Raw genomic sequence first — 24278 nt, forward strand, 5'->3', positions numbered from 1 at the left:
AGGCAATACTTAGTTAGGGAGATGATTTACGCCATTTTTGGACCATCTGAGCCTAACAAGCCAACCTTTTTATATTTTATCCCTAGCATACCCTTTGAGCCTTATTTTCCCTTTTCTTTGTTCAACAACATAATAATTGAGCCTAACCTTAAAATAAAATTTCAAATTTTTCAACCTTCACTCCTAAGCATGTATATTGTTTTAGGAAATATATATTGAGCTAAAACAATAAGGTAGAAAAACTTGAAGTTGTTGAAAAAAAATCACCCCATTGCCTACAATACAAAGAAATAAGTTTGAGGGTGTAAAATTGTGATAAAAAGAAAAAGAAAAAGAAGAATAAAGTGTTGAACAAAAGAAAAGTTCAACGTGAAGAAAGCGTGTATGTGGAGAATGAAAAATAAAACTCTATATATAGCTTTTAGAATAATTATGTGCTTAAGGGGAACTAAGCAAACTATTATCCTTATTCCTACCTTGACCCTACTTATACATTACAAGCTTAATAAAAGACTTATCGATCCCTGACTTAGTATTAGTTTATATTAGTGGAGAGAGAGATGAAAACCAAACTTATGGAGTTCTAGTTCTAATTTCAAATTTTGCATAAGCATAAACTCATCTAGATCAGAGAATGTGCTTGCAATTGAATTGAAACATGAATTTGAATAATGTTTATATTTTCCCTTGAATTAGAGATTTAGAGATATACTTTTGAGGAAATTATGGAGATCATTGATTTGGTGCTACTTGCTCTAGTTAGTTTGTTTCTTTAGGTTGCTTTCATCATTTAAATTTCTTTCTCTTTTCTTTTGTGTTTTGTTTGAGGACTAGAAAAATATTAAGTTTGGGGGTGTGATAGCTATATTTTATAGAGTTATTTGGTCTTAAATTCTAAGAAATTGTGTTTAAGTTCTTGAGATTTAATTTAGATATTATGAGTTTTTAGCCATCTATTTTATTTAATTAAATAATATTGGGTTCAATTGTGTTAAGTTATTTTATGATGTTTTATTTTAAATTTTAAAAAAAATTAAAATGGAAGCTTGCATTTTAAGAGAAGCCAAGATGGTTTCTCAAGTCTGATTTAGATTGAAAACCAAAAGAGTAATAGCCCTGATGGGTGTCAAATCTGCAAGCTCACATTGAGCAAGAAAAAAAATCTGCAAGCTCCAATCAGGAAAGAACAGAAAGTGTAATGGGTATATTAGTGATTTAACGAAATTATTAACGACGTTTGCATTTTTCGGGTGGAATGCTCATTTTTAATATTAATAAATTTAAAGTGAATTAGGATTAAAACTTAAAGGAATAAAGGTAATTTACCCAAAAAATAAATTTGTCATCAACTTCGGTCCTATGCTTTATGTGCAAACTATCATCCACTTTTTGAAATTTCTGGCAAATGCTGTGAATAAAAAAAACATTATAAAATGGAATATGAACAGAAAAAGGACTTTCTTGAAGCAATTTAGAATTAGTAAAAACACAAAAGCAAGTCAACAATTCTGGTTCTTTGCGTGATTCTCGGGTTTATGAACACGGAAAACTTTAATATCACAATAGTGGAGATGAAGGAAATTCTGCTGATTAAGATGGTGCAATCACCACCATTATTGATATGACCTAAAGAAAGAGCAAGAGCGTTTCACACGTTTCGGATTCAAGCCAAACTGAAAAGGTCAGGCAGAAGGTTTAGTGGGAAATTTCAAAATCTTGTACAATTATTATCTCCATTATCCTTTTCCACCAAGTGCTTGAGTTCTACTTTTACCTTCATCTCTCTTGGTACATTTCTTTAATATTCTAGTTTCACCTTCAAAATCTCCTTTCATTCTTTATCTAACATCGACAAATTTGCTTCCTTAAGTTTGAATGTATTTGAATTTGATACACCATAAACAAGTTAATTCTTTTCACAAAATAGAAAATAAGATTACCAAGGTACACAATTTTTATGGGACAGGGTTGGGGATGATTGGGATGTGAGATTAATGTGAAAATAAAAATAGATTGTATCCCATGATTAAGGGTTCAAGTAAGAAGACCAAGAAGACTTATCCATATTAATTTATGTGCTTCATCTCAAAGCAAATCTGCAGTATAGATATCTGTTGAAATTCATTACTTTTAACTTTTTGGTCTAAATATTCAAGTGTTAGAGTCCTCGATATCCCTAAATTCAGGATAGGAGTTTTGGGGTTACTTTATGTTATTTTTATTTCTATTATTATTATGGCATCAAGTAATAAATTATATAATTTTCAAAAAAAATATATATATGTATATAAATCATTAGACGATGGAATTCGATGGGGAACTTCTACATTAATAATTATCAATTAAGTACAAAAAAATTAAATTTTACCTTAATCAAATGTATAAAATATTAAACCTCAAAATTGAATTTATTTTTCATTAAAATGTAAGTGAAGCAATAAAGTTCCATTTAGTTGATATTTTTACTGCTCGCCTTTTACTGTTTATCTTTTATTTTTATTCATTTTGTAGGTTTTACTTTCAACTTTGAATTTAATTTTTTTAAAAAAAAATTAAGTAGCAAAATTTCAAAACTTAGAAAAACATGCAATCTTTTTCACGCGTTATCAGGAGTTTCTCGATGTAATCTTTTCCTTATAAAATGTTCAAGAGTCTCCACCACCATCTCTATACACTCAAAATCTACCACTCCCCACCCTCATATTTAGGGGTGGCTCAATTATCTTAAAAGCCTAAAGCAAAATATTTAATTGAAGCTTTTTTTATTGAAATTAAGAAATAAAATTTTATTAAAATTTTATTATTCTAGCTTTTTGAGATGCAAAATTTCTAATTAAACTTTTATAATCAAGTTCTTCTAATATTTCTTTTTCAATTGACAATATAGCCAATCCATTTAACTTTTTTAAGACATCGTTGATCTTAAATAAAATTTTATTAATTTTAGTTTTGAAAAACATCTTTCTCTTGAAGCAACACTACTGGAATTGTTAACATTATTTTAAAAGTAATATATGCATTTAGAAAAAAATCGAATATTCTTATATGATTAAGTATATCGATTGGACTGTTATCTTTCATTTGTATAATTATTTTAAAAATTTTTGGTTTTAAAAATAAATATAAACCATCAATATTAGAATAGTTGTTATTTTTTAAGAAACATTCAAGATTAAGGCAACATTCTTTTAAACCATTATCGTCCAATGACTTCAACTTTTTACCATTAAATAGAAAACCAAAAATACTTTCATATATTTTAAATTGTTCAAAGTGAAAAAATGGCTTAATCTAATATATATTATAAGTAATCAATTCTAAATAAAGCTCACAGTTTTATGAAGATAATAACATAACAAACTTTCTGTGTATTCTTTACAGGAAATTGAAGTTAAAGGAAAAACAAGCAAATGAGGAAAGAAGAATTGAAAAGTAGATATTATAAATTGAAAAAAAATTACTTTATATATAGGAAAAAGAATAGCTTGGAAATCATTAAATACATATTTTATTAATTATCCTAATTTTTATATATTTTTAATATAATTAATTATATTATTATAAAATTATAGGACCTCTCTAAATTTAGAGCCTAAAGCCTTTGTTTGGGTGGCTTGACCTAAAAGCCGACCTTACTAATATCATCACCTCAATAGTTCAAAAACTTTTTTTTCTAATCTAAATCCATGTTCTTCTAAGAGCTAGCATGGTTATTAGATTCATGCACATTTGATCCTCTTCATTTCAAAGTTGAAAGTTTATCTTTTGAGTAGTTCGGTATCCTAAACTTTGAAGCCAAGATTATTGGTCTTGTATTAATTATTTTTAGTCTCCAAGCTCAAGGCATCTTTTCCCTGCCAACAAAAATCTTATTGTGAAATGTTAAATAAAAGAGCTAAAGCACATTCATTGTTGTCCATGTTCATGTTTTTATTCATACTAAATTTTAACTTGTCTCAGGGTGAAAGATTCGAGCTGCTTTTATCCTTCAAATCTTAAATCAATGATCCATCTGGCTTCCTCTTCAACTGGAATTCCTCTACCCCATTGTGTCTATGGCATGGAATCACTTGCAACAATTTTTCTAGGGTCAAGGTAATTGAGCTCATTGAGAAAAATATTTGTGGGACAATTTCATCCTCAATCTTTCATTTCAGAAAGATTGAGAGGATCAACCTTTCGAACAATGATCCTTGGTGAAATTCCTTGTGACTTGGTTTCTTTTATGTCATTATGACTGGAAATATTGAATCTTTGGAATAACTTTATTTCAAGAAAAATTTCAACACAAATTAGAGTTTGTTCGAATCTAAAAGAACTTAATCTTGGTGCCAATTATTTAGTGTGGAGAATTCCAAGCACCATATCAAATATCAGCAATTTGTAAATCTTGACTCTTGCTTATTACAAATTCATTGGCCAAATTCCATGTGCATTAAGCAAAATGAAAAGCTTAAAGTGGATTTACTTTGGCCATAACAACCTTTCTGGCAAAATTCCTCATGAAATTGTTCATTTAGTTTCTTTGAATCATCCTGATCTTGGCTGCCACATTCTCAATGAAGAAATTTCATCTTGGTTTGGAAACCTCAACAATCGTCAACACCTCTTCCTTTTTAACAACAAGCTTGCAAGTTTACTTCCTAGATCCACTTTTTGCCACAAAAAACTTGTTGAACTTGATCTTTGTTATAATAATTTATTTGGTGAGATCCCAGAACTCATAAATGAGTTGAAAAGCTTGGAGACTTTTTCATTTTTTCAACAACCACTTTATCAATGAAATTCCAAATGCTCTAGCATCTTTGCCTCATCTTCAACAAGTTGATCTTTCATCAAACAACTTGACTGGAGAAATTACTTCTTTGATTTGCAATACAAGTTTTCTCAAAAGTTCTAGACTTAGCTTATAACAACTTAACTGGAATCATTCCACCATGTTTGAGAAACTTCAGCAAACATCTTTCAGTCTTAGATTTGTGCATGAATTGTTTTCATAGAACCATCGTTGAAACTTTTGGTGAGGATTGTGGTTGAGGAATGTCAACTTCAATGGCAACAAATTGGAAGGCTCTTTACCACAATCCTTGGCCAATTGTAGAAACCTAGAAATGATGGATATCAGTAACAACAAGATAAATGGCACATTCCCTTATTGGCTAAATACTCTATCCAAATTACAAGTCCTTGTTTTACGGTCAAACAAATTGTGTGGTGTTTTACAGAGTTCCAAGACCTTCATCTTTTTCCTAAGTTATGGATTCTTGACTTTTATAACAATGAATTCATTGGTCCTTTTTGCAAAGTTATAATAAAAAACATGAGGGCCATGATGAATCTTAATGAACAACAAAGTTCTTTGCAATATATGTATCAAAGATATTATCCTTATTATGTTGATTTGACAATCAAAGGAATTTACATTGAATTTCTTTATATCTCGACAACATTCACAAGCATCGACCTTTCAAATAATAATATTAATAAAGAGATTCCAAGTGTTATTGGAAAGCTTAATTCATTTATAGGATCAACTCTTCTCATGATAGCCGTAATGGTCATATTCCTACATTAATGGGAAATTTGACCAATTTTGAATGGTTAGACCTCTCTTTAAACAAGCTTACTGGGCAAATTCCTAATGAATTGAAAAATATGACATTTCTTGCCTTTTTAAATCTTTCACATAACCAACTCATGGGACCAATTCCTCAAGGCAAACAGTTTAGTACATTTGAAAATGGCTCGTACGAAGAAAACATGGCATTATGTGGCTATCCATTGTCAAAATCTTAGAATAATGATGGGAGGGAACAATCATCTTCATCATTCTTGAAAGAGGCAAATGACTTAGAGACTAAGATCAATTTTGAATTGAAAGTTGTGTTGATGGGTTACAAATGCATACTAATATTTGGAGCCGTTGCTAGATATGTCACATTCAGAAATGGTGAGCCGAAATGGTATGACATTGTTTCAAGTGAAATATCATCGAAATGACAGAAGATGCTCATGGAACTAGTCATTGTAGTTGACTTTGAAAGCTATTGTAACTTGTGTTTCTTTGTGCTTAGTTCCAATTACTTTCAATCCATGGTCATGAATTCATGACTTTGGAAGTTATTATAACTTGTGTTTCTTTGTGCTTAACTCCAATTACTTTCAGTCCATGGTCATGAATTCATGTACATGTCTTTGGTTTTTGCTATAATTGAGAGTAATTGTTGTCATAAAATAACCATGTGTTTCATCAACAAATACATGGCAATGAAGTGTGGTTGTTACCTTCGCTTAATGCATGACATCTCTTGCAATTTACTTTTGATTATTTATTCTTACGTGCATCAATACAAAAGAACCTCATTCTATTATATGGAAAATACAGCTACCATTGTCTCAATGTTAAACCATTATCTCTTAGAAAAAGATATTACGTTCACCAATTTGAAAAACTAAAAAGGTTACTTTTCAAAAACATTTATATAAAAAAGTACAGATCATTGAAGCAGATTATGGTTTCTCTTAGGCTTTTGATGTTATTTCGTTATAAAGTTTTTCTATTAGACTTCAACGTTTTTAGTAGAGTTTTCAAGCTGGAAATGCCTAGTTTTTGTCTTCCGCTCTATCTCTAATATGCTTTTCAATTTAAGTTTAAAATAAAAAAGTTTTGAGTTGGATAATCAAATAAGCTTTAACTTTGATGATCATTGACATATTAAGGTATCCAACAAGAATATTTAAAGGATACTTCATTTGAAAATGCTCTAAAATCTCATAAATACCACCACAAACTTCATAAGAAGAATTATTGAAATAACATTTGTTGTTATGTTTAAGTTAAATTTTACATAGTTAAGAAAATGATTTGACTAATTGGAAATAGACACAGCCTTTAGGGTTAATTGGAGAGCCATGCAAGTTATCACTTAGTGACTTGAGAAGGAAGCTTGGTTTTGCGAGACTAGGAACTATGGAAGAAGTAAGGGGGAAATATGAAGAAAAAAGAGATAACACATACATGCTCTATCTCACCCTTTTGTTTAGTTGTTTTTTAGATTCCTCTCCAAACTGTAGAGAAATCTAGAGACACAGAATCTAAGATCCGTAAGGAGAAAGGATCTTAGTATTAAAGGAATCATTCATCCTATTCAAGAGGTCAATATATCCATTGATAAGATGAACATGCATCAAGAAGATATTCCAACATCTTAAAAGAACAACATATCTTCTGATAGGACAAACACACAACAAAATGATATTCCAATCAAGTTACACTTAAAAGCAAGAAGGAAGTGTCAAATAGAGTCAAACACGTTTAGATTAGAAAAACCTTGTCCTTACCTTAATCTTAGATAAGATAACTTGATAATGTTTTATCTTAGTAACAATTTATCCACACTTATACTTGTACTATAAATACATTGAAATTGAATGCAAATGAGCAAGCCTTTCTTTCATCTTCAATATTACTTTTGTTCATCTCTTTTCACATGGTATCAAATCCTTAAGCTCCATTGAGCATAGCTAAACAACCCATGGCCTCACCAAACTCCAATAACATAACATCGTCTCCTATAGTTTCTTCAAATCCCATGTTTCTTTACTCAAACCAATAAATACGATTAATTACCATTAATGCAGCTGTTCATCTTATTATTAAGCTCACTCCTTCAATTTTCCTTCATGGAGAACCTAATTTAAATCCCTCTTTATTGGTTACAAATTGTTAGGATATGTGGATGGAACCTTCCCTTGTCCTCTTGCCATGGTACCTCAAGAGAGCAATAATTCTCTTACAAGTCCAATCCTACCTTTGATCATTGGACAAGACAAGATCAACTTCTTCTTCATGTCATAATCTCCTTTGCTACTAAAAGTGTCGTCCCTTTTTTTACCTTAGTTGAAACCTCTTTTAATGCCAATAAAAAGATCAACAATCTATATGTAAATAAATCAACGTCCAAGATGATGAACTTAAGAGAAAAACTCACCAAGCCTAAAGGAACAAGGTCAGTATCTGAGTATTTTTAAAATCTTAGAAGTGTTGCAAATGAATTAGCTTTGGTAAATTCCCCTTCCCTTGTGAATGAAAAGGAGCTAGTTACCCATGCCTTGAATGGCATTGGTATTGACTTCAAGGAGATTGCTGCTAATGCAAGGGCTCGAGAGTCTAATATTTCATTTCAAGAGTTGTTAGACAAATTCTCAGATTATGAAGAACTACTAAAGAAGCAAGACATTTTCTTAGAGTTAAACATACATTTTGTTCATGTTGTCACTAAGTTAGTTATTGCATCCCCTCTTTTCAAGTCCAAATAGTCTCGTAATGGAAATTTCACTAGGTTTAATTTTGTATCTTAGCCTTATAATACTGTTTCTAAGCATACCTTACAATCCACTTCTAAAGTTTTGTGTCAGTTTTGTGAAAAACCAAGTCATTCTACTAAGAACTGCTTCAAACTTAGGCCTCAACAACTTACTTCTCAAGCCAATCATGTCAACATTGAAAACACAACAAATTGGCTAGTGGATTCTGGTGCATCTCATCATGTCACCAGCAAATTATAGAATTTGGACTTCTCTACAGAATATAATGGCCCTGGTTCATTATAAATTGGTGACGGAACTGGTCTGTCTATCTCCCATATTGGTTCAACCTTTTTTACACCCTTATCTCATTATTTTTTCTTTAAATACTGTTCTTTTTGTTCCACAAGCACCGTTCAATCTCATATCAGTATCAAAATTCATTGATTCTAATCAAGTTTCCATTGAATTGTTTCCTTTTTTCTTGGTAAAAGATCTTCACACTAAGAAGCCACTTGCATGAGGCTTGAATAAGAATGGAGTTTATTCATTTTAAGATAAGGAACCCTTCATCAAACCTTTTACCTTTGCTTTCCTAGGACTCAAAACTAACATCTCTACTTGGCATCTGAGGCTTGGACATCTTTCTTCCCAAGTCTTGAAATTTCTGCTTAAGTCTTTTTCTTTACCTTGTATTGCAACAAAGACACTTAGTACTTGCAATTCTTGTTGATATAATAAAATGTATAAACTACCTTTTTTTACTTCTAGTTTAGTAAGCAAATGTCCTCTAGATATTATATGCACTAATGTTTGGGGACCTACATGCATTCCTCTTATTAATGGTTATATGTATTATGTTTCCTTTGTTGATCATTATTCAAGATACACATGGCTTTATCCTTTGAAATACAAATATGATGTTTACTCTTTATTCCCTAAATTCAAAGCCTTGTTAAAGAATTATTTCAAAACTTCAATTGTTACCATCTGCTCTGATTGTGGAGGTGAATTCTCAAAGTTGACATCATTTTTCAATTCTTTTGGCATTCAACACCTTCAAACACCACCACACACCCCCCAACACAATGCAATTGTTGAGAGAAGACATCGACGCATTATTGAAATAAGTCTCACTCTTCTTCATCTAGTATCTCTACCATTATCTTATTGGTTTTATGGCTTCTCTACTTTTGTCTGTCTATTAAACAGGTTGTCATCTTTTGCACTTTAAGGTCAATGTCCATATCAAGTATTGTTTAATCAAGATGCAAACTATTCTAAACTCAAAGTTTTCAACTATCTATGTTATCCCTAACTTAAGCCATACAATGCACACAAATTACAAAGTTTAAACCATGTGTATTTCTTGGTTACTTTAAAAGTCAAAGTCCATATCTTTGTCTTGACCTTTCATCTAACAAGTTTTTATATCAAGACATGTTATATTTCATGAAACCCAATTTCCATTTGCTTATTTCTCCTCATCTAGCATACAGAATTTTGATAGTTCAAAGACAGCTTGGAATCCTACAATAGATTATTTTGACTATGATCCTGTTCCAACTACTTCTCCATCGTTTTCCAATTTTGACAATTTGCAAGTAGCTACTATGGGTGACAGATTCTTAATTCAAGATCAGGCACAACCATCCTTTCCCTTAACTCCTTGTAATTCCATATCTACTACCTTAACCTTCATGGTAAATCCCTCTCAACAAACACATCCAATGGTTGCACGGTCTCAAAATAACATCCTTAAGTCTAAGCAGTTATATACTGTCACAAAGCATCCTTTTCTTGGACCTTTGGAACCTACTAGTGCTGCACAAGCCTTCAAATACCCTTTTTGGAAGCAAGCCATGTTTGAAGAATACAATGCCTTGGCTTGGTTGAAAATAACACATGGGATTTGGTACCACCTCCGTCCAATAGAACAACAATTGGATGCAAGTGGGTTTTTAGACTCAAATGTAATCCAAATGGTTGTACATCTAGATATACGGCTAGATTTGTAGCCAAAGGGTTCTCACAATGACTAGGCCTTGACTTTAATGAAACATTTAGTCCTGTTGTGAAACCTACAACTATTAGAATTTTTCTTTGTCTAGCACTACATTAAAATTGGCCACTTCACCAAATGGATGTGAGCAATGCATTTTTGAAAAGGGATTTGATAGAAAAGGTTTACATGAGACAACCACCAGCACTTTATGACAAAACCAAACCTGATTTTGTGTGCAAACTCAAGAAAGCCATTTATGGCCTAAAGCATGCACCTAGAGCATGGTTTCAAGCTCTTAGTAGCTTTCTTATCAACTATGGCTTCTCCAACATTGTGGCAAATTCATCATTATTTATATATCACACTAATGGTGTGTATGCCTATATGTTGGTATATGTTGATGATCTTATTTTGATAGGGAATGATAAACCCTTCCTCTCTGTATTTATTCAAGCATTATATTCTTAATTCTCTCTCAAAGATCTTAGCACTCTAAACTACTTTCTGCAAATTGAAGTGGTTTCCATTGCTCAAGGAATCCATTTGTCTCAACATAAGTACATTTCAAAGATTTTCCACAAGGCTAACATGACTAGTGCAAAAGAATCCTCCACTCTTTTATCCATTTCAGTCATACTCAAACTCATTGATGGCTCGATAGCAACTAATGTAGAGGAATTTAGGAAGTTGGTTGGATCATTTCATTATCTCTTGCTGACTAAACCAGATAATAAACTCTCCCAATTTATGCATAAGCCACCAACTTTACACTTTCAAGCTCCTAAAGAGTCTTGAGATACCTCAAAGGTACACTTTTCCATGGCTTATTCATTCGAAAAAAGTCTAACATGTGTCTGCATGCCTTTTTAAACTCAAATTGGGCAAGAAATCCAAATGATAGAACATCTACCTCTACCTTCATCATGTACTTTGGTCGCATACTTATTTCATGGTCTTCAAAAAAGCAAAAAATAATGGCAAGATCTTTTACAAAAGCAAAATAGAAAACAATTGCCACAACTGTTTGTGAATTAACTTAGATCCAATCACTTCTTTAAGAACTACCATTGTCGATTTTGCACATGCAAGTAAACGTATCGAATAAGTAATATAGTGATGAAGTAGAGTGTCATTCTCATGGAGATTTGTTTCTAAAGTTTCACGCAGTTATAAAACTATAAAACAAATTAATCTTATTTAAGTAATTCAAAAATTGAAGAAAAACTAAATAAAAACAATTAAAAATCAACACTAAATAAACTAATAAACTAAATAAGTTGAGAAAAGTAATATATTAAAGACCTAGGATTTTTGGTTCATTCAACGTTCCATCTGACACTAGTTTTTCTTGTTATTTATCTTTCCTGTGTGGTTTTACTAACCTAGAATCCAAAGCTATCGACAAGTCTCCATCAAGTTGCTTGTGCAAATACCTAACTTAATTAGTTCAATATATGTCTATAGGAGTCAATTAAATTAAGTTCCTGAAGCAAGTGTCCTAATGTGGCTATGTATGGCAATTAGCGTATGTCTACCCGAATCGCGAATCAGATCACCTAAGTGATGTAAACATACACTATTCAAATCTTAGTCTAATCTAAAATCTCTTTGTCGAGTTTTAATTCGATTCACAAATTAGTTAATTGTTGGCCAGATAATCAAAAGCTTTAAGAAAAGATTTGAATAAGCAAAACTACACCTATTCATGATAAATAAAAGAGAAACTAATATTCAAACTACATGTTGAAATCCACCACAATCCTAGAAAAATAGTTTAGCTCATAATATCTAATAAAAACAACATCCAAAGAAATTTAGCCATGAATCCAAGTCAAAGAAAATAAGAAAATATAAAAGTAGAGAAAGAAACTAAATATTGAAGCTTGCAATCTCAATTCTCTCTCAAATTCTCTAATTTTCTTACTCTGTTCTTGGCTCCAAATCTTCATAATAGTTGTTTGCTACCTCACCCTTAAAACCCTTGAAAAAGGTTCCTTAAATGGGCTCCAAGTAACCTAATTTCCAAAATCATGTTAAATTTTTATTTTTGGAAAATCATTTGCACCGCAGCTTTGATTTCTTGGTGTAGTGGTGCTAAATTTTTGCCTTGGGAGTGCCACAGTGCTACTGTTTAGTGTTGTGACTCTGTGCTCACAGGAAAATGTATGGTGCGCCATTTTAGCTCAGCGCTACGGCCATGTTTTCCAGCACTACGGCGGTCTATCAACTTCGAACATGATTTTTACCTTGATTTATTCTGAACTGGGAAAGTGGTAAAAATAAAAGTTATAGCGCTATCTCTTAACTTTCCAAAGGCTTAAGAATCACATCAATTGGACTTCTGAGTTGAAATATATGCTCCAAATACCGAATCATGTTCAGTCCATGCATACTACTATAGTACTTTGACTTAGATAAATATTTTAACCACAATCTGATCAGAACTAGGTGAACTGGTAAGCATAAAAGTTGAAGTCCTTTTTTTTAGAATTCTATTGGTCCATGAATCACCTCATTTGGAGTTTTGTAGAGAGAGATATGGTCAAAATACCACAACATATATGAATGAAGCCTTCATTATACTTGTACGAATTTTCATCAAATGAGCCTTTTTCATCAAATTTCCTACAAAAGTAATAAGAGAAATTAGCAATACTACTCTTAAAGTAATTTAAAACAAACTAACATAGAATTAAACTCAAATAACTTAAATTACATATTCAACATAAATCAAACTTAATCTAGAAAAACACCTAAAATGCTAAAATCCGAACATAAAATCTCAAAAGTCTAGCTACTTAAGCCTTCAAAATATGTCAAAATAACTCTATATAATAGAGTTATCAACTGGAAGTGCAAATCACACCTCCAACAGTATTTTGTGATAATCTCAATGGTACGTATACTTGCAAGAACGTTGTTTCCCACACAAGGATGAAACATCTTGCCTTGATTATTTCTTTCTTCATCTGTTTCCATACTTAGTCTAATACGTATACATTTTAAAAAGAGCATAAAGCTTGAAGGGATACTATCATTTAGTAATCAGAAAAGATCCCAAAATATGTCATTCATCTCGTAGATGTGCTAGGATTCTGTTTTATGATTAAGCATTCTTAAAGCCATCTATAGATAGCAAAAGAACGAATTTGTAAAATATAGTGCAGATAGAATTCTAATGCTGAAGAAAATAGGCACTTTGCCAGGTACCAAAATGGAAAATCAGACAAAGAATTTGAAGGAAAACTTTTTGCGGAATGAATTCACCAGCATAAAGCTTCCAATTTGTGAAAATTTTGAAATCTATGGTCTTTGTGTCTTGGATAAAAGAATAAATCTGTCATCAACTTCTTCGGCCCTAAGCTTTACGTGCAAAGAATCATTCACCATTTGAAATTTTTGCCAAATACTGTGATATAAAAACATTAGAATGTGGAATATGAACAGAAAAAGGACTTGAGGCAATTTAGAATGAATTAAAACAAAAAAGCAAGTCAGTAAATCAGACTCTTTGCGTGATTGTCATGTTTATGAATGCTGAAAAATTTCAGCATTCGAACGTGCAATGATTATCTCCATTATGTTGATTAAGGTGGTGCAATCAGCATCATTGCTGATATGACCTAAAGAGCAAGAGCGTGTCTCAAGTTTTCGATTCAAGCTTAACGCAAAAGGTCAGGCAAAGAGTTCAGTGGGAAATAAAGTCTTGTGCAATGATTATCTCCATTATCGTTTTCCACCAAGTGTTTGAGTTCTACTGTTATCTTCATCTCTCCTTGTACATTTCTTTAATCTTCTACTTTCACCTCAAAAATCTCCTTTCATTTTTTTATCCAACACCTACGAATCTAGAATTTTTGTTTCCTTGCTTAAATTTGAACGTATTTGATTTTGATACACCTAAACAAGTTAATTCTTTTGACAAAGTACAAAATAAGATTACCAAGGTACACAACGTTTATGAGACAAGGTTAAGAATGATTGGGATATGAGATTAATGTGGAAAAAAATAGATTGTAGCCCATGATTAAGGGTTCAGGTGAGAAGACCAAGAGGACTTTACCATAATAATTTATTCGCTTCATCTCAAAGCCAATCTGCAGTATGGAAATTTGTTGCAATTCATTACTTTTAACCGTATATCCTTCATTAGACGTTGGAAATCGACTGGGAACTTCTACATGTTGATAATTATTAAATAATTACCAAAAATTGAATTTTGCATTAATCAAATTTATATAATATTAAACCTTAAAATTGAAGTTCGTTTTCATTAAAATGTAAGTGAAACAATAAAGTTTCGTTTAGTCAATATTTTTATTACTTGTTTTTTATTGTTTGTCTTTTATTTTTTATTCATTTTGTATTTTTTCACTTTTTACCTTTAATTTATTTTTTGCATAGAAAAAGTAAATAACAAAAGCATGGAGTTTAGAAAAACATGCAACTCGTTTTTCACGCGTTATCATGGGTTTCTCAATGTAATCTTTTCTCTATAAAATATTCAAGAGTCTCCACCGCCATCTTCATACACTTAAAATCTACCTCTCCCTACCCTAATATCATCACCTCAATAGTTCAAAAAACTCTTTGTTCAAATTTTAATCCATGTTCTTCTAAGAGCTGGCATGCTTATCAGATTCATGCACATTTGATCCTCTTCATTCCAGAGTTAGTTGGTTTGTCTTTTGAGCAGTTTGGTAACCTGGGCTTTAAGGCCAAGATTGTTGGTCTTGTATTAATTATTTTTTGTCTCCAAGCTCAAGCCATCCTTTCCCTGTTAAAATATCTTCTTGTAAAATGTTAAATAAAAGAGCTAAAGCACACTCATTGTTGTTCATGTTCACATTTTTATTCATACTAAATTTTAGCTTGTCTCAGGGTGATGAACTCGAGCTGCTCTTATCCTTCAAATCTTCAATCAATGATCCGTTAGGCTTCCTCTTCAACTGGAATTCCTCTACCCCATTATGCCTATGGCATGGAATCACTTGCAATAATTGTTCTAAGGTTAAGGTAATTGAGCTCATTGAGAAAAACATTTCTGGGACAATTTCATCCTTAATCTTTCATTTGACAGAGATTGAGAAGATCAATCTTTCGAACAACGATCTCTCTAGTGAAATTCCTTGTGACTTGGCTTCTTCTATGTCACTTCGATATCTTAATCTTAGTAACAACGATTTGACTGATACAGTTCCAAACTGTTCAATTTCACTAGAAATATTGGATCTCTAGAATAACTTTATTTCAGGAAAAATTCCAACACAAATTGGAGTTTGTTCGAATTTAAAAGAACTTAATCTTGGTGCCAATTATTTAGTGGGGACAATTCCAAGCACCATATCAAATATTAGCAATTTGCAAATCTTGACTCTTGCATTTAACAAATTGATTGGCCAAATTCCACGTGCATTAAACAAAATAAAGTCTTTGGATCATCTTGATCTTGGCTCCAACAATCTCAATGGAGAAATTCCATCCTCATTTGGAAACCTCAGCAATCTTCAACACGTCTTCCTCTTCAGCAACAAGCTTACAGGTTTGCTTCCTAAATCCATTTTTGGCCTCAAAACGCTTGTTGAACTTGATCTTAGTTATAATAATTTATTTGGAGAGATCTCAGAACTTTTAAATGAGTTGCAGAGCTTGGAGACTCTTCATCTTTTCAACAACCACTTTATCGATAAAATTCCAAATGCTCTAGCATCTTTGCCTCGTCTTCAACAAGTTGATCTTTCATCAAACAACTTGACTGGAGAAATTCCTTCTTTGATCTGCAATATAAGTTCCATCAAAGTTATGGACTTAGTTTACAACAACTTAAGTGGAATCATTCCACCATGTTTGGGAAACTTTAGCAAAAAGTCTTTTAGCTTTAGATTTGCGAATAAATCGTTTTCATGGAACAATCCTTGAAACTTTTGGTGAGGATTATGGGTTGAGGAATGTCAACTTCAACGGCAACAAATTAGAAGGTTCTTTACCACGATGCTTGCCCAATTGTAGAAACCTGGAAATGACGGATATTGGCAACAACATGATAAATGGTACATTCCCTTATTGGCTAAATTCTCTATCAAAATCACAAGTTCTTGTTCTACAATCAAACAAATTGTGTGGTGTCTTACAAAGTTCCAAGACCATCCATTCCTTTCCTAAGTTACAAATTCTTGATCTCACTAACGATGAATTCACTGGTCCTTTGCCCAAAGATATAATAAAAAACATGAAGCCCATGATGAATCTTAATGAACAACAAAGTTCTTTGCAATATATGCATCAAAGATATTATCTTTATTATGTTAATTTGGCCGTGAAAGGAATCTACATTGAACTTCCTTATATTTTGACAACATTCACATGCATTGACCTTTCAAATAATAACTTTCATGGAAAGATTCCAAGGGTTATTGGAAAACTTAGTTCACTTATAGGGCTCAACCTTTCTCATAACAGCCTTAGTGGTCATGTCCCTACATCAATGGGAAATTTGACAAGTATGGAATGGTTAGACCTCTCCTCAAACAAGCGCACTGGGCAAATTCCTAATGAATTGAAAGATTTGGCATTTCTTGCCTTTTTAAATCTTTCACATAACCAACTCACAGGACCAATTCCTCAAGGTAAACAATTTAGTACTTTTGAAAATAGCTCATATGAAGGAAACTTGGCACTTTGCGGCTTTCCATTATCAAAATCTTGCTACAACGATGGGAGGAAACGATCATCTCCATCATTCTTGAAAGAGGTAAATGACTCAGAGACCAAGATCAATTTCAGCTGGAAAGTTGTGATGATGGGTTATGGATGCGGACTGATATTTGGAGTCGTTGCTGGATATGTTACATTTAGAAATGGTGAACCAAAATGGTATGTGACATTGTTTCAAGTCAAACATCATCGAATAGGAAGAAAATACTCACGGAACTAGTCAATGCAATTGACTTTGGAAGTTATTGTAACTTGTGTTTCTTTGTACTCAGTTCCAACTGTTTTCGTTCCATGGTCAAGAATTCATGTACATGTCTTTGTCTTTTGCTATAAGTCATAGTAATTGTTGTCATAAAATAGCCATGTTTTTCATCAACAAATACATGGCAGTGAAGTGTGGTTGCTACTTTTGATTAATGCATGACTTCTCTTGCAATTTTCTTTTAATCATTTATTCTTACATGCATCTATACAAAAGAATCTCTTTTTGTTATATGGAAAATACAACTACCATTGCCTCAATGTTGAAACATTATGTCTTAGAAACATATACTACTTTCACCCATTTAAAAAACTAGAAAGGCTACTGTTCAAAAACATTTATATAAAAAATTGTAGCTCATTGAAGTAGATTATGGTTTCTCTAAGGCTTTTGATGTTCTTTTATTATATTGTTCTTCTGTTAGACTTCAATATTATATTCTCGGATTTACCATGCAAGTGCACGTATCATTAACAAGTAATATAATAGAAAGAAAGTTCGTTCCCACGGAGAATTGACCAAATCTTTTTGCTAATTACTAAAATTAAAACAACTTAATCTTATCCAAACAACTGAATTTAAAACTACTAAAAATTAAAGAAATTAGAACTAAAAGTAGAAATAGCAATTTAATTAATTAATCACTAAACCAAAAGTCTAAAACCACAATATCCCCTCAATATTTCTCTATATCTCTTCTATTCCCTCTTTACTTACTAGATAGGCTTTGAGTTGTTAACCTAAAGTTTTAATTTATTTATAAGCCTCCATCGAGTTTCTTATAAAAATATCTCTCTCAATCAATTTACTATATGCCTATGCAAATTGAAATTAAGAAATACTCATTAAGAATAGACTCTAATTTTTGCTACATATGACATGTAAGTATATGTCTACCCTACATCAAATCAATCATCTCATGTAATTAATTTTGAACATATGCTATTTCATCCAAGGTTTACTCTAAGCTCTTTCTCTCAACTCCATTTCGGTTTCCAAATCAATCTAATTAGTGATTAGATAATAAGAAGCATTAAGAACAGGATTGAAATAAACAATTCAAACACTATCAATCATAAGCAAAAAGAATATTAAAAATTCAGAGTACACATTGGTTTTAATCATGTTCTAGATTAAAAAACTAACGACTCTATCTTATAGAGATATTTTTGTTAATGTAAACCCTACAAGCCAGTTGATTTTGTACTTGTAAAAAACTACATTAATTAGTCATATTTCATGTTAAATACATTATGGATATTTTATCTAATGTGTAATGTATTTTCTTTATCTATGAATTTATTTATAAAGAGTTATGAGAGACTTATGTAGATAAAGTCTTTGGAACATAATGGCTTGTTAGGAATTTTGAGAATATGGTGCCTGGAAAACAAGTATATTCTCATGTTTAAATTCATTGAATTTATTTGTAATGAAAGTACATTTTGATAATAAGACGAAGAGTTTGTTTTAGTAAGCATTCATAATCTAGTTATTAAGGTACCAAGATTCTATTGAGATATTAAAACACATTTGTATGAAGAGTCATACATAGGAGACATGTATTTTAATTGAATCTAAAAATTGTTCACAGCCATATAATAAAGCTGGTCACTTTATTATGTTAAGGTTGTAGTGTCTAGATTACTGCCAACGAAATGAATGTGATTCATTTCAAGGGAATGATGAGTCTCAAATCATCGAAATGGTTGACTTCGAGTAATGACACTATGACATGAAATGAAATCATGTGAGAATCAAATTTAAGTTTTACCGTTACCTAAATCTTGATCTCGCACTTATGCATTTGCTTATAGTAGAACCGAAATCCTGATGGATAGTGGACTTGTGTTTAATCTCCTTATAATCTTTGATTTATCATGAGCATGATCATCATAAAGCGTTGATCTAGACTCCGTATTTTGGGATTATAATCGAGATGAACATTTGGGAACATATATCCAGATAATGGAGTTCATAGCATTAACATCACTTCTAGTGATTTCAAGAAGATTAGTGATTAATCTAGGCCTAGTGGATTGATGAATTAGCTACTCATCACATTTGGATACTCAAAAGATTAGATCTAGAGTATTGAATCACTAATTGATGAAATTTGAGACTAGGGGACAAAATTGACATAAAGGGTAAAACGGTAATTTCACCTTTTATCATTGGATGGTTATGAGGGTTCACAATATAAGGCTTGCAATTAGACAACTAATAATTAATATCAAATATTGAATTATTTCTTGCAATTACAGTTAATCCAAAAGTTCAACCATGAATCTATGGTGACAGTTAGGATGTTGATAAATTAAAATTATATCTGCCTATGAACTTGATTGATGAGATATTGCAGATCCCTTTTGATAGATCACAGGATGACATAGCTTACTGGGCCTTAACCTCCAATGGGGAATTCTCTACATGGAGTGCTTGGGAGGTAGTCAGACAGAGGTAATCACCTAATGCTTTGTGTTCATTAATTTGGCATAAAAGTATCTCGTTAACTATTTCCTTTTTCTTATGGAGAGTTTTAAATAATTGGATTCTGGTTTATCTTCGTTTAAAGGAGAAAGGATTTCACTTGGCTTCTAAATGTGTTTGTTGTAATTCTGAAGAGTCACTAATACACGTTCTTTGGGATAATCCAGTATCGAAACAGGTTTGGAACTTCTTTGCAAATTTCTTTCAAATCTATGTTTCGAATCCTCAACATGTCTCTCAAATTATATAGGCTTGGTATTACTTGGGTGATTATGTAAGAAAGGGCCACATCCGTACTTTAATTCCATTATTCATTTGCTGGTTCTTATGGTTGGAAAGAAATGATGCTAAACACAAGCATTTGGGCATGTATTCAGATAAAGTGGTGTGCAAAATAATGAAACTATTAAGGCAGTTACAGAATGGCTCTCTATTAAAAAAATGGCAGTGGAAAAGAGATACAGATATAGCAGCTATGTGGGGATTCACATTCTCTTTTAAAATTCGTGCAGCTCCTCAAATCATTCATTGGGTAAACCAGTTACAGCTGAATATAAATTGAATATGGATGGCAGTTCTCGGCTTAATCAGAGTGCAGCTAGTGGGGGTTTTCTCCGTGATCATACAAGTACGCTTGTCTTTGGTTTCTCTGAGAATATAGGTCCTTCTAACTCTTTACAAGCCGAATTACGTGCATTACTCTGGGGATTATTTTTATGTAAAGAATGAAATATTGAGAAACTGTGGATAGAAATAGATGCGCTGGTGGTGATTCAGATGATCCAGCAATCTCAGAAAGGGTCCCATGACATACGATATCTGTTGGCATCCATTAGACAGTGCTTGAGCTATTTTTCTTATAGAATCTCACACATTTTTCGAGAAGGTAACCAAGCCACAAATTTTCTGTCAAATAAAGGGCACACACATCAGAATCTTCATGTCATTTCTGAAGCACAAGGTGAGCTGCATGGTATGCTTAAATTAGATAGGTTAAATTTACCATATGTTAGATTTCGTTAATTGTAAAGGAGTAGTACTCCTTATTTATTTTTCTTGGTATTTTACTTCTTTATTTCTTTGTAATAGTGGGCGACCTCTATTTTATAGTAGTATCAATAGTTATGCACATAAAATGGAGTTACCTACTTTTAGTACTTTTTCGATTATAACTTATGCTCATGTAATTCTGGAGGTAAGGTTTAGGTCCCCCTCCCCTTTGTACTAAATTTCGATTATTAATAAAATAATTACAGGGTAGCTGGGCCCTATGAGAACTTTCAACCTAAAAAAAAAAATCATGAATCTATGGTGGAGTGATTTCATGGTTAATAAGCTTGAATTATTTTTAATGAGATTAAGAATAATTCTAAGTTTATTGGAGCTTGGAATATCTATGTCCAAATAGATTCCCCACTTAGCTTCGTAGAATTCAACTTGTTTAAGTTGGAATGCATGTTTTAATTTGTTTAATTAAATTGTGTACAAAATTGGCAGCTTTGACATGTTTGTCTTAATTTAGACAAGAAAACATGTTTGGTCTTAATTTAGACAAGAAAATATGTTTGCCTTAATTTAAGACAAGAAAAATATTTTTTGTCTTAATTTAGTCAAGAAAACATATTTGTCTCAATTTAGACAAGATAAAATATTTTTTTGTCTTAATTACAGACAAGAGTTGTCTTAAATTAAGATAATTTTAGGAGGATTCTTGCAAAATGAATCTAGACATCCATGTTGATAAAAAAAGACTCCATGTTTGACTATTACTCTTTTATTTATTATTAATTCTTTTTAAATAAAGATGGATAATAATAAAATAAGAGTTATTATTCAATAAGGAGTTTTATTTTATCAAGAACTCTAAATGATAATTAAAGAATTAAATTATTTATTCTTTAATTTTTATTTTGATAATTATGGAGCATGTTTGATGCTTCCATAACTTTGAATGGATGGTCAAGATTGATTCAAAGGTGTTTCATTTTGATTAAACCTTTGAAGCAAGAGTTTTAATAAAAGAAGAAAAGATTGGAAGAAAATACAAAGAACGCACTTTTTCTTAAAAAAAAAAAAAGTTTCAGCCATCTCTTCTCTTTTCCTCCTCTAAGCTTTTCCAAAGAAAAGAGAATAAAATCGGTTGCCATCTTGTAGCCTTGCATTCCACACCTTGTCCACTCAAGGTTCAAGTTGAAAGTATTTTTGAAGAATAAGTGGTAAACTTTTTTGGTCGAGAAATTATTCATTGGTGTGGTGGTGTCCGAAATAAGAATCTCAGAATAAAGGTATGGTTTTTCTTAATAGATTCTTTTTTTTTTTTTGATGTGATTATATTACTTGCAATAATAACAATAATGTGTGATTCCGCTTGTGTAATTGGATTGTTTGCTTCCTTTGTTAAAGAAATTTTTGAAATCCATGATTTACACAATCACATTAATCCACAAGATCCTACTCTAACGTGGCCTTGCGAAGAAATTATAAAGGTTATAATTATGAGATTCTTATTCATCAAACTCTTGTTCCTAAATATGTTCCTAGTCATTGTATTATCAAGAATAAGGATATTGGTAATGCTCAAAGACTAGTACATGCTAAGCCTATTTACTTTGGAAGTAAGTAGCCAATTTTATACATTGAAGTATGTGATATACTTAAGGATAGTATGTGGGTGCTTGTTAAGGAACAAGTTCATTAAACATGACCCGCTATGAGAGATCCATTTGGCAGTTCACTTAAGTGTCTACTGAAGTGCTCTCATGTATCAATAATGTAAATAATCCTTAGACTTGTGATACCAAGTCATCTTGTATGTGAATTATCATGTTTTGATTTCACCCCTGCTAATCTGGAGATAACCAGATGCTGAAACAGGGTGCTTTTCGGTATGACATAAAGCATGCGAAGATGAATGAGTAGTCTAAAGATGATTCATAACCCCAAGTGATTCAAAAGGGATATATCTCATTTACTCTTCGCTTATATTGACTAAAAGTCCTTAGTCAAGGCAATCTTGATAAGTCAATATGGAAGCTGTAGAACTAATATGGATAAGTTAGAAAGTAGACACCAAGTTAGGCTTTCTATTTATCCAGAATATATGATAAAAGGATCGAATTACACTGAGATACTAGACACCGAAACGTTAGTCAAAGAACTATTTGACTCTTCTAACAATTGGGTGGCCATGATGCACTACTAGATGCTAATCTTGGTCTATGGAATTGAGTAATTAATAAATTCTATTACCAACATGTTAAGAACCTAATGGATCACACACAAGGATTGCAATATGAATTAAATTAGAGTGTGATAATTTAAGTTGGACTTAAATCAAATACTAAGTATTTAAGTTCTATAAACTTAATTAAAAGAGTTTAATTAAGTTTTAGGCATCATTATAAATAGTTATATTTATAAGGCCCTAATTACAAAATATAAAAGAAATTAATTTTGATTTTAGTTTTTAAGGACTTAATTAAAAGAGTTTAATTAAGTAATGGGTCCAATATTATAATGTGCTATAATATTAAGGGCTTAATTGTAAAATGGAAGTTATTTTGACCTAACTATATAAGTCATACTTTAACTATTTTCTATATGAGAGACTTTCACAATTGAAGAAAACCTAATTTGTCAGAAAAAGAAAAAAGGATTTCTCTTTTTGCCACACTCCCTTTGTATGAAAGAGGAAATTGCTTATGAAGCAATTCTCAAGAGAGGTTCGACCGAGCTTGTGGAAAAATAAGAAAAAGACAATTGTTGTCTTTTTTTGCTGGCACAAAATATAGTTAAAACATTCCTTCCTTTGCTAAAGGTTTGTATGCAATCATGTGTACTACCGTTTGAGGCCAAGCACTTAGTTGGCTAGGATTCTTTCTCTTTGTAGTGTTCGTGGGATTTATTTAGGAAGTGTCATTGTGATCACGAGATCACTTGGCACTGTAACTTTTTGAATTTTAATTAATTTTGTGTTTTTATGTGTTAAATATCACCAAGGTGATCCTTGGGTGGAGGCATGTTTTGGTTGTTTAATTCAAGTTTTAATTCTTGTTCCCTTGTGCATATTTTGAACATGCCATCCATACACAAATCCCATCAATTTGGTCATGATTTTGGGTGATTTTCTCTAAGTTCTTAAGATTTAATTTAAGTATAAGAATTTTTAGTCATTTGATTAATTTAATTTAATTATATTGGGTTCAATTTTGTTAAGTTATTTTATGATGTTTTATTTTAAGTTTAGTTATTATTTAAGTTAAGCTTTATGTTTTTGTAGGTGTGCTTTGAAAAAAGAGCATATTTGATAAAGTAGATGCATTCTAGATGTAGACTGCATATGTGTTGGTACTTCAAGCATATCTTTCACTACAGAATTCTAATTGACATAATTACTGTACCATTGGAAAGCTATGATGTAGAGCTATAATTTTTATGTTTACCACTTCACCTAGTTCATCCTAGAAGGGGGTCAAAAATCATGTTGAAGTTGAAGTAGTG

General features: G+C 31.7%; 1 protein-coding gene across 1 annotated transcript; it reads left to right on the forward strand.

Annotated features, from left to right (window-relative positions):
- Window positions 16332-20507, forward strand: LOC108663253 (receptor-like protein 12). The gene is made up of 4 exons (XM_018126844.1): window positions 16332-17185; window positions 17299-17320; window positions 19651-19748; window positions 20291-20507. The coding sequence occupies exons 1-4, from the start codon at window positions 16332-16334 to the stop codon at window positions 20505-20507; spliced, it is 1191 nt and encodes a 396-aa protein (XP_017982333.1).

The sequence above is a fragment of the Theobroma cacao genome, chromosome 9 (genome assembly GCF_000208745.1).
Source record: "Theobroma cacao cultivar B97-61/B2 chromosome 9, Criollo_cocoa_genome_V2, whole genome shotgun sequence".
Lineage (NCBI taxonomy): Eukaryota > Viridiplantae > Streptophyta > Magnoliopsida > Malvales > Malvaceae > Theobroma > Theobroma cacao.